The sequence below is a fragment of the Danio rerio genome, chromosome 19, assembly GCF_052040795.2.
Source record: "Danio rerio strain M-AB ecotype USA chromosome 19, GRCz13ab, whole genome shotgun sequence".
NCBI classification, from domain to species: Eukaryota; Metazoa; Chordata; class Actinopteri; order Cypriniformes; family Danionidae; genus Danio; species Danio rerio.
The window spans coordinates 48,792,501-48,810,000 of NC_141039.2; the positions used below are offsets into that span (position 1 = coordinate 48,792,501).

A 17,500-nucleotide genomic window follows, 5' to 3' on the forward strand; every position below is an offset into this window, starting at 1 on the left:
CATCTATAGTTCAGTCGTTCTATTTATGTCTATCTTTCCGTCCGTCTCTCTGTCCATCCATCCATTTAAATTATTAATTAAAAATATTTCCATAATCATTTCCCTAAAATGTTTGAGCATGTGTTGTTGTTGTTTTTGTTGTTGTTGTTGTTGTTGTTGTTGTTCTCCCGCTGTGAAATGAGTCTGAGTGTCTGTTCTTTGCAGGGTCCAAAAGCTCCTCCCTCTCTGCTCAGTGCTCCTCTTCCTCCTCCTCCTCCTCCTCCAATGATGATTGACAGCTGCAGTTCTCCAGCAGATGCTCCATCAGTCCAGCACGCGGCTCTGTTCGCTCAGCTCAACCAGGGAGAGGAGATCACCAAAGGTCAGAGACTCAACCTACACCTCCATCAGTGCTGCAGCTGGGGAGTCATTCAGATCAGCACATTCAACAACATCAACATTCACTAGTTATGATTTTTGATTCAGTTAATGTAGATTCAATACAAACACTTTATATCAGGTGCACGCACATTACAACAGAGTCCACCTCTCCATATTTACATGTGTGGAATAAGCAGTCATGAGGTGATATATAGCAGGGATTTATTTAAATATATATATTGGTGTGTGTGTGTGTGTGTGTGTGTGTGTGTGTGTGTGTGTGTGTTTTGTCTGCAGGTTTAAAGCATGTGTGTGATGAACAGAAGACCCATAAAAACCCAAACCTGCGTTCTCAGAGTGGAAAAACACACCATGACTCTCCGTCCAAAACCCAGAGCTCTTCCTCATCTAATCCGGCCAGAAAACATCCACCCGGGCTGGAGCTGGAGGGCAAGAAGTGGAGGGTGGTGCGTCCGCTGTTAACCCTATGTGTGTGTGTGTGTGTGTTCTAACGCCCCAGTATAGTAATGAAGACTTTAAACTGTTCAGTGAGCATCTTCTCTCAAATAAGACATTAAGGCTGTTTCTCAATTCCAAGAATGCAGAGAACGGACTTGTGTTCTCATGGTGAGCCGTCTTGCCAAGTAAACTTAGAAGAACGAACTCAGGAGACCGCGGGAACAGAGAACCCCTCTTCAATCTGTATACACACTCACCGGCCACTTTATTAGGTACACCTGTCCACCTGCTCGTTAACGCAAATTTCTAACCAGCCAATCACATGGCTGCAACTCAATGCATTTAGGCATGTAGACATGGTCAAGATGATCTGCTGCAGTTCAAAGTGAGCATCAGAATGGAGAAGAAAGAGGATTTAAGTGACTTTGAACATAGCATGGTTGTTTGTGCCAGGCGGGCTGAGTATTTCAGAAACTGCTGATCTACTGGGATTTTCACACATAAGCTCCTCTAGGATTTACAGAGAATGCTCTGAGTAAGAGAAAATATTCAGTGAGCGGCAGTTCTGTGCCACTTCTGTGAGCCAAGAACAGGAAACTGAGGCTACAATTCACACAGGCTCACCAAAACTGGACAATAGAAGATTGGAGAAATGTTGCCTGATCGTTTTCTGCTGCCAAATTCAGATGCTCGGGTCACAATTTGGCGTCAACAACATGAAAGCATGGATCCATCCTGCCTTGTATCAGCGGTTCAGGCTGGTGGTGGTGGTGTAATGGTGTGGGGGAGATTTTCTTGGCACACTTTGGGCTCATTAGTACCAATTGAGCATCGTGTCAACGCCACAGCCTACCTGAGTATTGTTGCTGACCATGTCCATCCCTTTATGAGCACAGCGTCTCCATCTTCTCATGGCTACTTCCAGCAGGATAACGCACCATGTCATAAAGCTCAATCATCTCAGACTGGTGTCTTGAACATGACAATGAGTTCACTGTACTCAAATGGCCTCCACAGCCACCAGAGCTCAATCCAATAGAGCACCTTTAGGATGTGGTGGAATGAGAGATTGGCATCATGGATGTGCAGCCGACAAATCTGCAGCAACTGTGTGATGCTATCATGTCAATATGGAGCAAAATCTCTGAGGAATATTTCCAGTAGCTTGTTGAATCTCTGCCATGAAGGATTAAGGCAGATCTGAAGGCAAAAGGGCATCCGCTGTGTAAAACATATGCAGGAATAATGGGCGGTTCATTCTGCTGTGGCTACCCCTGATAAATTAGGGACTAAGCTGAAGGTAAATAAATGAAAATTCTCAACTTCTTTACTTAACTGCATTGAATTCTGCGCTGAAGTCTGCATCCTCGCAATCAAGAACACATCAGGGTTCTGTCACGCGTCCTCCGTTCTTGCAGTCTTGAGTTTTTGGCGGTTGATGTTGATGACGGTACACAAGAACTTGAGAACACAAGGTCGCTTAAGAACGCATATTGAGAAACAGCCTCTGTCCATCATGGGCTCCTAATTATAACCAATGTCAAAATTGGGATAAAGTCAGGCATCCCAAGTCTCCCGGAAGTTCCTGCAAACAAGTGGTGATTATCCAGAAATCGCACGTCTCCCTCCCACTCCTCTAATATGTCGCGCACCATTCTCACCCCTCACCATCGGATCCCTCCTCGCTCTTCAGACACGTCTCGTGCACTCAATTAAAGACCATCCATCCCTTGCCCTAGCTCTTCACATCTTCCACTTTCCTACCACCCCCACCATCGCTTTTCAAATGTTTTACATAGCAGAACTCCCGCAACCTCCCGCAAATCGCGACACTCTCGCCCGGGAATGACTATTCTCAACTTGGGATGTCTGTAAAGTCCAGATTAGAGACAGCTGTGGATAGTCTGCAGGAATCTGTACAACAATAATTCAAATGTATATATTACTGTGGTTGTTAAGGTTAGGGTAGGGGTAGACCTTAATAAAATGCAATTTAATAGGGAATTTAATAAATAATTTGAATAATTCTTGTTCCATATTAATGATCATCTCCCAAAAGAGCAGACTCAAGAGGAAAACCCTCGCCACACACCTGCTGTTCTGCTGTCTCTGAGTTCATTTTCCGGGTCTCCACAGCATATGTTGAATGCCTGTGTTGTATTGTGTGTGTGTGTGTGTGTGTGTGTGTGTGTGTGTGTGTGTGTGTGTGTTGTATTGTGTGTGTGTGTGTGTGCAGGAGTATCAGGATCAGTGTGCAGAGCTGCTGATCGAGGACACAGAGCTCAGACAGGTGGTTTACGTCTTCAGCTGCAGCGGCTCCACACTGCAGGTCAAAGGCAAAGTCAACTCCATCATCGTGGGTAAGAAGGGTCATGCAGATTATGGGCCGATATTCAGTAATTCAATACATCCTGATAATGATCATGCACAACTATACTGGATATCAATATTAATTATTTCAACTGAATCCTCACATTGTATTGTTACGAATGCTGGAAAAGTCCTTGAATAATGATCTAGTGTTAGATTTCTTTTTCATTCAGTGCTTGAAATTAAATTGTGTTAAATAATTCCTGTCTTTAAATAGTTTTTTATTTGCTTTCGCATAAGATTAAACTCTCTATTTTTTCTTTTAAGATAAGAGGTTGCAATCGATTTACATGGGCTGAATTTACAAGGCAGCATGGTGGCGTAAAGGTTAGCACTGTGGCCTCACAGCAAGAAGGTCGCTGGTTCGAGTCCCGGCTGGGTCAGTTGGCGTTTCTGTGTGGAGTTTGCATGTTCTCCCCGTGTTGGTGTGGGTTTCCTCCGGGTGCTCCGGTTTCCACCACAGTCCAAACACCATTGCGGTTGGAAGGGCATCCGCCGTGTAAAACATATGTTAGAATAGTTGGCGGTTCATTTTGCTGTGGTGACCCCTGATGAACAAAAGGACCAAGCCGAAGGAAAATGAATGAAGGAATTTAAACAAACCAATTAAATGTAGTAATGTTCAGCTTAATTTGTTAGTTTAAATTCAGCCCAAGTCAATTGTTTGCAACTGCACGCCTTAAAAACCATGTAGTAAATCCAATAAATCATTGTTTTTTCGTGCGCCTGTCTTTTTTTCTCTCAGCCACTGAGAGAAGACAGAAAAGTGAACGGTATATGAAAAGTACACAACTCTCTGTCTGTTTGTCTGCACAGATAACTGTAAGAAGCTGGGCCTGGTCTTTGACAATGTGGTGGGCATCGTGGAGATCATCAACTCCAGAGATATTCAGCTTCAGGTCAGACTTTAGTGTGTGTGTATGGCAGGCTGAAGTGTGTTGATCTGTGAGCGGTCGGCACTCTGGGTTTGTTATTGTCAGTGAGAACGTGTTGGCATAATGTGTGTGCGTGAGTTATGGTCATAACTGGCAAATCAATTAAGAACGTCCTCGTCAACACAGGCAAGAGTGAAGTAGTGATGAGATCTTGAAGTGATGTTCACATGAATTAATATCACACCTTAAACCTTATATTTTTATATTATATATATATATATATATATATATATATATATATATATATATATAAATATAAGGTTTAAGGTGTGATATTAATTTATGTGAGCATCACTTCAAGATCTCATCACTACTTTACTCTTAAACCTTATATTTATATATATATATATATATATATATATATATATATATATATATATATATATATATATATATATATATATATATATTAGTGCTGTCAATCGATTTAAAAAATTTACTAATTAATCACCATTAATCGCAATTAAAATACTGAAACTTGTAATTTTGGCTATTTAAAATGTAAAATTAATGTAAACGCAAGAAAAAAATATTTAAATTCAAAATATAATTGTTTAATAGAATTTTTGTTTAACTTGTAACACAGATTTCTTCATGTAAACAACATACCCACAATAAACCATCAAGATCCTGCTTGACAGCCATATTTATTACAGAAATTAAAACACAGGCATGTTAATAACATTTAAATTGCAAAACAATCAATGGCAATAAAGAAAACATTGATTTCCATGTTGGATTCTAAGTGGACTGCAAAAAAATGCCAAAATACAGGAATTGCAGATATGGAAAATGAAAGATTATAATAATAAACTATAGAATACAAACTGTTGCACTCATTGTAAAGTTTTATTGCTGTGAATTGAGAACATTAATTATAGAGTAGAAACAATTTAGCTTAATCCTCCTTTACATTCATCCAGTTGCTAAGACTAGGAGTATCCCGCAAGTGCACAAAGACTCCCAAATACCCGCAAATGAATGATAATTTCTTGCAAACCGGTCGTTAAATACATTGCACACCCCTCTCCCCCCTACTCAGATACGTCGCTCACTCCACCCCTGACACCCCTCAACGGGCCTGACACAGACACACACACACAGACAGACACACACAACGCGCTGCAGACGTTTTGGCCCCAACGGCCTTCCATACTGGAGCGACTCCCCTCAGATTCAACACGCATGATCACATTCATCAAATTTGCTTAAACTAAGCATCCTAAAGTATTACTGCATTTCACAAGGATTCTGACACAACAACGCGAAGCAGACGCTTTCATTGCGTTTAATGAGGAAACACGGTAAACTTGGAGGGCTCATGCTGAAAGGCAGAGTAATGCCCTGTCTTTGACAGCTCACGACTTCACCAGACGTTCTGAGTACATTCACATAAGACATCAATACTCCGATTTAAATATGATTAAGATAATACTCTTATTAAAAGTCTACCGTGTAGCCTAAGCAGTGATTTTATTACCTTAAAGGAACACAGAGGCTCTCCAAAGTTTCATGCAATTTCAGGTGTTTCATTTTTAACTTTCGACTTCTGTTGTAAGTTGATACCGCATGGCGAACAGAAAGAGAATATATATATATATACTTGTTAATATATTCTAATGTATATAGTTATATATGGGTGATGCAGTGGCACAGTAGGTAGTGCTATATATTGCTGTTTAACATGTCATAAACCTTATTTTCTGGCCTCTCAGGTGATGGGAAAAGTTCCGACTATCTCCATAAACAAGACCGAGGGCTGCCATGTCTACCTGAGCAAGGATTCACTAGACTGTGAGATCGTCAGTGCCAAGAGCTCCGAGATGAACATCCTGGTTCCCGAGGGAGAAGATGATTATGTGAGAACACTCTCAAACACTGTAGATGTAGCTGAGGACTCGTTGAGGTTGCATTGAATTTTGGTTTCCAATAAAAACTGTAAGAAGTCACAATCTGAGCAGTGTAGAAACATCTGACCAATCAGAGAAGAGGCAGAACATCTGAGCAATCAGAGCAGATTAGGGCCGTCTGACCAATCAGAGCAGATTAAAAATATCTGACCATTTAGAGGAAAGTAGGAACATCTGACCAATCAGAGCAGAGTAGGAACATCTGACCACAGCAGAATAGACCCAATCAGAGAAGAGGATGGCCATGTGACAAATCAGAGCTGATCAGAGCCATGTGACCAATCAGAGTAAAAATATCTGACCATTTAGAGGAAAGTAGGAACATCTGACCAATCAGAGCAGAGTAGGAACATCTGACCACAGCAGAATAGACCCAGTCAGAGAAGAGGATGGCCATGTGACCAATCAGAGCAGAGTAGAGCCATGTGACCAATCAGAGTAGTGGAAGAACATCTGACCTACCTATCAGAGCAAAGTAGAAACATCTGACCAATCAGAGCAAAGGAACATCTGACCAAAGCAGAATAGACCCAGTCAGAGAAGAGGATGGTCATGTGACCAATCAGAGCAGAGAAAGAACATCTGACCTATCAGAGCAAAGTAGAAACATCTGACGAGTAGAGTAGAGCCATGTGACCAATCAGAGCAGAGGAAAAACATCTGACCAATCAGAACAGAGTAGAACTATCTGACCAATCAGAGCAGAGTAGAACTATCTGACCAAGTAGAGCCATGTGACCAATCAGATCAGAGGAAAAACATCTGACCAATCAGAACAGAGTAGAACAATCTTGACCTATCAGAGCAGAGTAGTAATATCTGACCGAGTAGAGTCATGTGACCAATCAGATCAGAGGAAAAACATCTGACCAATCAGAACAGAGTAGAGCCATCTGACCAATCAGAGCAGAGTAGACCCACTTAGAGAAGAGGATGGCCATTTGACCAGTCAGAGTAATAACATCTGGTAATAACATCTGACCAATCAGAGCAGAGAAGGAACATATATGACCAATCAGAGCAGACTAAGACCATTTGACCTATCAAAGCAGAGTAGAGCCATCTGACCAATCAGAGCAAAGTTGGAAAATCTGACCAATCAGAACAGAGTCACCTGACCAATCAGAGCAGAGTAGATCCAGCTGTTAGAGACGCTGTGAGAACAGAGCTGCTGCTGCTGCTGTTGTGTGTATCATGAGGAATCTACAGGGGTTTTTGATGGTTGTAAACAAACTAAACTAAATTAGAAGGCTTTAAAATAGCCCAGTGTGTCATTAGACATCTTCTCATGTCTTCAACAGAGGGAGTTTCCAGTTCCAGAGCAGTTTAAAACGGTCTGGGACGGCTCCAGCCTGGTGACCGAGCCCACAAAGATCGCCGGCTGATTGATCTGCCTCCTCCTACCCACAATTCCTCAAGCACTTTCACTAGATCACTGTTAGCTGACATGGAAGAATCCGCACACTGTGCTTGTGGGAGTTGTAGATTTAGACAATTACAGTTATGAGCAATATATGGACAAACACATCTGACTTCCCCAGACCCACTGTGCTTTAAACAGATCGCTGATGGATATTTTTGTCCTAAAGCTGTTATCATTATCATTATTATTACCATTATTATACATTAACAATATTTACACAGCATGATGGAACCATAATGTGTTGAATTAGGGGTGTGCGATATTTAAGGTAAGATAAGGTCATAACTAGGCCCAAACGGAATCTGTGCGCGCAGATTTTCCACAGATTTTTAGCCCATCATTAATTCTGTTTGTTTACTTGAGTAAATGTGTGTAAATCTATATTTATTCAGTTTTTTTTTATTAATTTCAGTAATATTAGTGACTAATATGAAAATGTTCATGTGATTTATGCACAATGCAGTTTGTACAGTCAAATTTTCTGTCTTTTAGTAGAGATATTATATGAGAGACTTGCTTTGTTCACCAAATAAAGTGGATCTAATTGCATTTGCATTTTAAACGTTAAATAAAAGTTAAAAAGATATTACTTTTTATTTCACATATTAAGGTTTTAGTTATGATACTCTCAAAATAATTCTAATTTTTACCAAAATTTTCCGCAGAAATAGCAAAAAACTTCTGCAGATTCCGTCTGGCCCTGGTCATAGCTGCTGGTTTATTGATAAGCCATCTGACACAAACACACGAGTCTGAAAGCAGTTCAGTATTTACACAAGCAAGAGCTAACATTGCTTGATGGGTTTCCGAGTGCTCCGGTTTCCCACAAAGACATGCGCTATTGAGGAATTGGGTGAGCTAAATTGACCATAGTGTGTGTGTGTGTGTGAATGTGTGTGTGTGGATGTTTCCCAGAGATGGGTTGCAGCTGGAAGGGCATCCACTGCGTAAAACATCCTGGATAAGTTGGCGGTTCATTCCACTGTGGCGACCCCGGATAAATAAAGAGACTAAGCTGAAAAGAAAATGAATGAAATAAAAAATGAGAGATGTGATTTTTGGTCAGTATCGCGCACTCCTAATGTAAACATGGCAATTTTAAGGTCAGCAACTTAAACGTATTAGGTCAAAGTCATAAATAAGTTAAAATGTAACAGTACTGTATGGTGTTTGCAAAACTCATACGTTAAAACACCTTCTGGTCCTGTATTAGGTATTCAAAAAATTAAATATTCTTCAATGTATTTTACCAATACTTGAGTCTCTTGATAGATAAAACCATCCACAATCCTGTTTGATGCAGTTTCCCAGGGTTTACAGATGCTGCTTTCAGCTCATAACATTTCCTCACGCAGTAAATAATCATTGTTGTTATTTGGCTCTGGACGCAGACTGTGTGCAATCATTTGCAGAGGAGAAATGTACACTTAGTCATTTAGCAAACTATTTTCTCCAGATGGAATGAATGCCAATTTAAAATAAATAAACATCAATAAAAATAAATTGATTTACATTTAGTCATTTAGCAGATGCTTTTATCCAAAGCGACTTACAAATGAGGACAAGGAAGCAATTTACACAACTATAAGAGCAACAATGAATAAGTGCTGTAGGCGAGTTTCAGGTGTGGAAAGTCTAAGAAGCAAAACATTAGTCATTTTTTTTTCTGTAATGCAGTTAGTGTGATATTCAGAGAGGCGATTGCAGATTAGGAAGTGAAGTGGAGACTAAATAGTTGAGTTTTTAGTCATTTCTTGAAGACAGCGAATGACTCTGGCGTTCTGATGCAGTTAGGGAGTTCATTCCACCAACTGGGCAGATTGAATGCGAGAGTTCGGGAAAGTGATTTCTTCCCTCTTTGTGATGGAACCACGAGGCGACGTTCATTCACTGAACGCAGGTTTCTGGAGGGCACATACATCTGCAGCAAAGCCAGAAGTCGCTTTGTGAGCAAACATCAGAGCTTTGAATTTGATGCGAGCAGCAACTGGCAGCCAGTGCAAACGGATGAGTAGCGGAGTTCATACTGTGTGATTGTCACTCACGTGCACAAGCACTAATTTGCCTGTGATTTCAGGCATTTGTCTGCGATTTCTCAAAACCTGCCGGCGAGTCAAAATCAGGGCTAAAATCACGCAGTCTGAACTAGGCCCTAGTTATGTTGAGTATTCAGCTTGTTTTAATGGAAAAACTCACTTAATTTTGACATTTCTGACAACAAAAACATATTTTTTACTTGTTTAAAAAATTCTATTTAGACTAGAAATGAGAAAAAACTAAGTAAGAAAAGCTTATTTGCAGGGTACAGTGTAAACGCAAGACAAATTTAAAGTTTCAAAACTAAAAAGCTTTCAAACGATTTGCTTTTTATTCAAAGAACAAAAACAAAAAAAAGTGTATATAACTATAGTAATTTTTTTTTTTTTTTTGGTTTAAAGTATTTCACTTACCCTATTGCAAGGGTGTAGAATAGGCATGGACGGAGGGGACGTGTCCCCACCAAAATCCACCAATTACTGAAATGTCCCTACCGATAATTTAATCGACTTCAAAACAAAATAATGCTCCATCAACCCTTAGTAACCTACTTGAGCACAAAGGGTTAAGTCAAGTTTGCTATGAGTTTACTATAATACTATTAACCAAGGCTGTGCAATTGATTAATAAATAAAACTTAGATAATTGAGCTTTTTTTTGGTAAAGGAATAACTAGTAAGTGCTATCAAAACATAACACAAATAAAAATGTATTGATATTTGACAAACCAAACACCCTTTATTTGTCACACCATAACTTGTTTTTGTTCTGCAAATGATTAAGTGCCTTTTTATAAGATTTTGTATTGTTTTAATATCCTTTTAAATAGTTCAGATGGTATTTTATAGCTCTGTATTTCCAACGCAACCTCAAGGCAATTCGTAACTTTTTCATTTAGTGGCTAATTCGTATGAATTTGTACGATCTAATTCGTACATTTCAGTACGATTTGCTTATCCCCCAATGACGGTTGGGTTTAGGGGTGGAGTTAGGCGCCACGCCTCCTTTTTAAAATCGTACAATTTCGTACGAGTTCAGTAAAAAGATATTATTTTTTATTTCATATATTACGGTTTAAGTATGATACTCTGAAGATTTTTTGCTAAATTCTCTGCAGAAATAGCAAAAAACGTCTGCAGAATCCGTCCGGCCCTGCTGATCAGTAATACACATAGCTGAGAACTTAATTTGGACAGCTTTAAATGCAATGTTCTCAGTATTTACATTTTTTTAACCCTCAGATTCCAGATTTTCAAAGTTTTTAAATAGTTTTATGCAGCTTTATTGACTCTTGTGAATTGTTTTGTGGTCCAGGGTCATATACAGTACACCGATCGCTTTCTGATTTTCAGGCCACATTCAAGAGATCAGCAATATTTTTTTCTTAAATCAGATTATGATTGTTTTACTGTATCAACAGGGATAACTTCTAACCAAAAGCAAGCAACACTCAAGAAGGTTGCTGGTTTGAGTCCCGGCTGGGACAGTTGGCATTTCTGTGTGGAGTTTGTATGTTCTCCCCGTGTTGGCGTGGGTTTCCTCCGGGTGCTCCGGTTTCCCCCACAGTCCAAACACATGCGCTATAGGGGAATTGGGTAAGCTAAATTGGCTGTACTGTATGTGTGTGAATGAGTGTGTATGGGTTTCCCAGTAAAGGGTTGCAGCTGGAAGGGCATCCACTGTGTAAAACATAAGCTGGATAAGTTGGCGGTTCATTCCGCTGTGGCGACCCCTGATTAATAAAGGGACTAAGCTGAAAAGAAAATGAATTATTGAATGAAGTGTTAATATTCAACAACGAATAAATAAGCTTAATAAATATGAATTTTAAATGAATATATAAATAATAAAAGCTTTCCATTGACCCTTGTTTTGTTTTGACAGGACGATATTTGGTTTAGATACAATTATTCTGAAAAAAAACCTTTAGAGTTGTTCAAATGAAGCTCTTAGTGATGCATATTACTAATTACTTCATATGTACAGTAGGAAATCTTGAATTTATATTCTTATGATTTATGCTATTTAAGAAAAATAATTTTGACTCGCACAATGTATGTAAATACAGTGCTCAACATTTGAGTTCACCCCTCACCAGTTGTGGAAAGAGTACTGAAAAAGCATACTTAAGTAAATGTACTATTACTTGCCTAAACATGTAGTGTGAGTAGAGTAAAAGTATCTGTTGTGAATATTACTCAGAGTAGGAGTAAAAAGTAGCCCTTTAAAGTACTCATGAGTGGTGAGTATTATGCTGTATAAAGCTGATGCGTTTACATGTCATTTGTGGATGTGTGTGTGTAAACGTAACATTCTGTAGTGCATTTAGTTATTGTCCAGCAGGCAGACAACGTCATCAGACGCTAATATTAGGTTAGATTTAGGTTTTGATGTCAGGTGACCAAAATTCAATGTCTAGCCAGCGTCTAAGCACAACATTATTCTGATGTACAATAATGATGTCAAATGATGTTGATATTTGGTTGATTTCAGGTTGTTAGAAAGTGACCAAAATCCAATGTCGAGCAACATCTTAAACCAGCATCCTATTGACGTCAAATACTGACATTTATTCATCAGTTATGGCAACCAAAATTCAACGTCTGATAGACGTCATAGTGGTAACGTCCACACAACGTCAAGCTGTAACATCATTAGACGTTGATATTTGGTTGGTTTTAGGTTGGACATTGGACATTGACATCGGGCTCATGTTGAGTTCTGATGTAAACCCGATTTTCATTTCCAAACCAAATGCAGCATCTCCAAGACGTTAGGGTACAATTTCAATCTGACATCATATTGACGTCTTGTGTCTGCTGGGTGTTTAAGGTCATTTCGGTCATCATACTGTAAATATCCATCATCTTCTCATCAGTGACCTGCATCTAAACCAGCGGTGCCCATACTCAGTCCTGGAGGGCCGGTGTCCTGCAAAGTTTAGTTCCAATCCCAATTAGACGCACCTGGGCTAGCTAATCAATCTCATATAGGCTTTCCATAGATATATACACTAGATATCGCATAGGGACCCTGAGCATGCGTCTATAGCGCCGCCATATTGGTACAGTGCTCCCAGGACAAATGTCATTCAACCGCACTAGTCAAGACAGTGCTATTACGTGAAGATGCGAGACTTTAGCGCTGTTTACGGGTGTAGTAACGAGCAAACAAAGAAAACAAAGCACAAAAGCAGAACATTTCATAGGTAATATTACGTTTTTTTTTTCCTGTTTTTGTATGTTCTGAACTTTTGTGCTAATCAGGTAACGTTATTGATGATGACAGTCACTTACTGCATTCACCATACGGCAAAGCAGCTCCAACTCGCACTAAACACTCGGCTTATGCTAGTTTTGTTGAATAAAATCAGCAAACAATGCAAAAGAAATATGACAACGAGATGCTGCGCTGCCAGAAACTTGTATTATTGTCGGCTAACGTTAGTGAAAGAGTCGTTCAGGGGATTCATGCACAAGCGAATCGCTCCTCCGTCAGTATGAGAAGTGAAAGCAGGAGAGGAGCTGTGTTTCAGGACATGATTAGATCAAATCTAACAGGGAGGGTGGATAGTACATTTCTGTACACACAAACACAAGCTTTTTGTCAGGAATGCCCGTGCGGTCACTGATCCATCAATGTAGAAAAGTGATGTAAAATTATAATTCTCGTAATTAAAAAAAAAAATTACATACAAACATCCAGGAAAACTCCCGATCACAGATATATGTGTATATGTGTATATCTCTGGCTTTGGATGGCCACAGTCCTCCACTTTACCTTGGTCCCGCATTCATTTCAAAGGAGCGCTACCCTGTAGCAAGATGGCGGCGCTATTGACGCATTCCGTCCAATAGACAACAACAGGCCAGGCGACATCTAATGTATATATCTATGTAGGCTTCCTAGAAACATCTGTGCAGGTGTGTTGAGGCAAGTTGGAGCTAAAATCTGCAGGACACCGGCCCTCCAGGACTGTGTTTGGGCATCTCTGATGTAAACAGTCTCTGGGTCAATTTATGTAAAGATGTTGAACATCTTCTTGGACACTTTTAATGCTTTCATACAGTTTGCTGCAAGGTAATGTGCACATGTCTTGAAGTAGTTCATTATGATGCAGTTTACCTTCTATGTGTGATTTGATTGGATGGAAATTATAGGACTGATTTTTCTAATCCCCATAAACAAGAAATTATAAAGTAGAGTCTGCAGATTGGAGGAAAGTAGCGGAGTAAAAGTACTGATACTGATACATGTACTCAAGGAAAAGTAAAAACACACATCTTTAAAAGTAAATTACAATTTCTGAGAAAAACTACTCAATTACAGTAACTTGAGTATTTGTAGTTACTTTACACCACTGCCCCTCACATATATTTCATTTAAATGTATATTCTCTATAGGAAGCTTTACAGTAATGTAGTAATGTGCATATACATTAGTCAGTACTGAAATGAAATCTGGAGCTCATCTAACAAAATAACTTACAATAACGGTCCAAAACTAGCACACATACATTTAAATATTAAATATATAAATGTAAAAAAGCAGAATTCAAGAGAAACAAAAAAAAATATATAAAATTTAGTGGTTTGTAATGCGTTTCTCAATATTTTGCATGAATTTAAACATTCTACTTCTAAAGATGTTTGGTGACATAAATATATCTGTTTAATTGATCTGTTTGGCTTAAATGCATCAAAATATGACCGATATTCACTGAGAAATGGATAAAAATGCCACCAAAATGGAGTGTACTCGTATATGCTGGGCACTGTATTGCTTTGGAATGTAATGATTGCCGGTGGATCATCATCAGTCTTTTGGCATTGATGTAAAATGGGTGAGAAATGGGCGAGTTTGTCAGCGTATGCTTCATTAATGAATACATTTCTCACCCCTGACAGCGGCTTTAAACACTGCAGCTACGGGGAAACATCAGCTTGACAAACAAGAACAGCATGTGAAGTATTTAACGCAATATAAAGCATTACATAACTTCAAATGGCAGAGCTTTAGAGTCCAATGTGAAGCAACAAATCTGTGAAATGTGTAATGTGACGTGTTGTTTTAAATACAAGCAGATTCAGAACAGACACACTGAGCGTTCTGACACCTGCTGGACAAACTCTGTCATTACAACACAAAAAATAAAAACATTTTAAATTGACATTTTATGGAAGAACATTAATGCCAAAAGTATTTGAAATAAAAAGCTTGTTTTATAGCACTAAATGAAAAAAAAAAATAATGCATTGAATTAAGAAATGCCTAATTTTGCCTAACCCTAATTTTATTGACTTTGATTGCGAGGGTTTGTATTTGTAGGTCCTGAAACGTGTTAGTTTAAGCTGTGAATGTTTCAACTAAATTATTTCACACACATTTTCATACTTGCATTCAATGCTTCATACTCACTTTTCAGAATTCATTCATTTTCTTGTCGGCTTAGTCCCTTTATTAATCCGGGGTCACCACAGCAGAATGAACCGCCAACTTATCCAGCAAGTTTTTACGCAGCGGATGCCCTTCCAGCCGCAACCCATCTCTGGGAAACACCCACACACACATTCACACAAACACTCGTACACTACGGACAATTTAGCCTACCCAATTCACCTGTACCGCATGTGTTTGGACTGTGGAGGAAACCCACGCGAAGGCAGGGAGAACATGCAAACTCCACACAGAAACGCCAACTGAGCCAAGGTTCGAACCAGCGACTTCTTGCTGTGAGGCGACAGCACTACCTACTGCGCCACTGCCTCGCCTTTTCAGAATTCACTTCCAAGATAATCAGTCCTGGTTAAAAATAATTTTTTGCGTAATTTTTGGACAAACAAAAAAGATATTTAGAAAAATGTTGGGAAAAAACAGCCACTGACATTCATAGGAGCGAAAATACTACAATAATAATGCAAAAAAAATGCAAATGTATTGCATAATAAGTCAATTGGTTGTTTTTTCCAGCTATTTTCAGTATATCTTTATGTTCAACGAAATAAAAATAAAAAACTCACGTAAATGAAAAATCTTTTTAAAGTGAACTGTCCCTTTAAATATGTCATTATCATAACAATATATATTTAAAGAAATTAAGTTGAGTTAACAGTTTTTACAAATTTAAGTGGATTGAACATAAAACAGGGCGAAGCAGTGGCGCAGTAGGTAGTGCTGTCGCCTCACAGCAAAAAGGTCGCTGGTTCGATCCTCGGCTCAGTTGGCGTTTCTGTGTGGAGTTTGCATGTTCTCCCTGCGTTTGCGTGGGTTTCCTCCGGGTGCTCCGGTTTCCCCCACAGTCCAAACACAGGTGAATTGGGTAGACTAAATTGTCCGTGGTGTATGAGTGTGTGTGTGAATGTGTGTGTGGATGTTTCCCAGAGATGGGTTGCGGCTGGAAGGGCATCCACTGTGTAAAAACTTGCTGGATAAGTTGGTGGTTCATTCCGCTGTGGCGACCCCGGATTAATAAAGGGACTAAGCTGACAAGAAAATGAATGAATGAACATAAAACAATTGTCATCTCCAAAACTGAATTTCTCCTTTAATCTGCTTTTAGATGGACTGAAGATAGAAAAGTTTGATTCAACTACAAAAATTAAGGCAGCAAGATTTTATTTTACAGTGAAGGAACAAAAAATACTGCAATAATAATATTAAAAATACTAATATAATGCATGTCAATTGGCTGATTCCCCCCAGCTTTTTTCCTGCATATCTGCCTTTGTGTTCAACATTAAAAAAACTCAATTTTGAGTGAACTGTCCCTTTAAATATCACATACATCACAGCATTAAAGCAAGATGACAACATTTTAGGACCTTATGTGTCATTTCATTGATTGCAACTTTAAATAAATATTTATTTTCTACATCATCAGCTTCAGAATCAATCAATAAAAGCTCTGTCAAAATTGCTGGGTTCCACACAACCAAGTTGTGTTGGGACAACATGATGAAATTAAGTTGACTTATTAGTTTTTGCAAATTCAAGTAAACTGAACATAAAACATATAAGTCGTCTCCAAAAAAACTCCAGATTTTTGGTGTTTCAGCTCATTTTAAACTCCGATGAGACGTAAATGATGACACGTTTTTCATTTGTGTGTGAACTGCCCCTTTAAATATGCCATTATATAATACAGCACGAAAACAAGATGACCACATTGCAGGATTTTATTTGTCTCTTCATTGATTACAACTTTAAAAATATTTAGTTTCTGCATCATCTCACACATTTAAAACAATAATATAAAGTCAGGAGCTTCAAAATAAATCAATAAAAGACACATACATCCTGTTTTTTATTTATTATTATTATTCATATCTGGTAAATGTCAGATCAGTGTTTGATGACCATGTTCACCTCTGAATTCTGAGCCAACTGGCTGTTTTTTCCAGCTTTTTTTCAGTATATCTTCCTTTGTGATCAAGAGAAAGAAAAAACTTGAATAAATGACACGTTTTTTTACAAATTTAAGTGGATTGAACATAAAACAATCAAGTTGTCTCCAAAAAAAAAAAACTCCAGATTTTTGGTGTTTCAGCTAATTTTGAGGCTCGGAAACTCATGGAAATGATGTCGCCATTTTTATTTTGTGTGTGAACTGCCCCTTTAAATATGCCATTATCACATATAATACAGCACGAAAACAAGATGACCACATTGCAGGATTTTATTTGTCTCTTCATTGATTACAACTTTAAAATATTTAGTTTCTACATCATCTCACACATTTAAAACAATAATATAAAGTCAGGAGCTTCAAAATAAATCAATAAAAGACACAGAAGTCCTGTTTTTCATTTATTATTATTATTCATATCTGGTAAATGTCAGATCAGTGTTTGATGACCATGTTCACCTCTGAATTCTGAGCCAACTGGCTGTTTTTTCCAGCTTTTTTCAGTATATTCTTTGAGATCAAGAGAAAGAAAAAACTCAGATAAATGATGGCACGTTTTTACAAATGTAAGTGGATTGAACATAAAACAATTACGTTGTCT

General features: G+C 38.6%; 1 protein-coding gene and 2 long non-coding RNA genes across 3 annotated transcripts in view; 2 read left to right on the top strand and 1 right to left on the bottom strand.

Annotated features, from left to right (window-relative positions):
* Positions 1-8,960, top strand: part of cap2 (cyclase associated actin cytoskeleton regulatory protein 2) — a 66,855-nt gene extending 57,895 nt beyond the window's left edge. Inside the window, 6 exon segments of the mRNA NM_200836.2 lie at positions 205-361; positions 658-827; positions 3,056-3,179; positions 4,006-4,088; positions 5,840-5,983; positions 7,336-8,960. Coding sequence (NP_957130.2) covers positions 205-361; positions 658-827; positions 3,056-3,179; positions 4,006-4,088; positions 5,840-5,983; positions 7,336-7,419 — 762 coding nt within the window. The 3' untranslated portion in view covers positions 7,420-8,960.
* Positions 8,961-11,265: 2,305 nt separating this feature from the next.
* Positions 11,266-14,664, top strand: LOC148679872 (uncharacterized). The gene is made up of 2 exons (XR_015945515.1): positions 11,266-12,393; positions 13,452-14,664. It is a non-coding gene; the product is annotated as an uncharacterized LOC148679872 (long non-coding RNA).
* LOC148679873 (uncharacterized) lies at positions 12,044-15,502 on the bottom strand. Its single transcript, XR_015945522.1, has 3 exons — positions 15,265-15,502; positions 13,457-14,911; positions 12,044-12,257 (listed from the first exon to the last, which is right to left on the bottom strand). It is a non-coding gene; the product is annotated as an uncharacterized LOC148679873 (long non-coding RNA).
* Between the last annotated feature and the right edge of the window lie 1,998 nt (positions 15,503-17,500).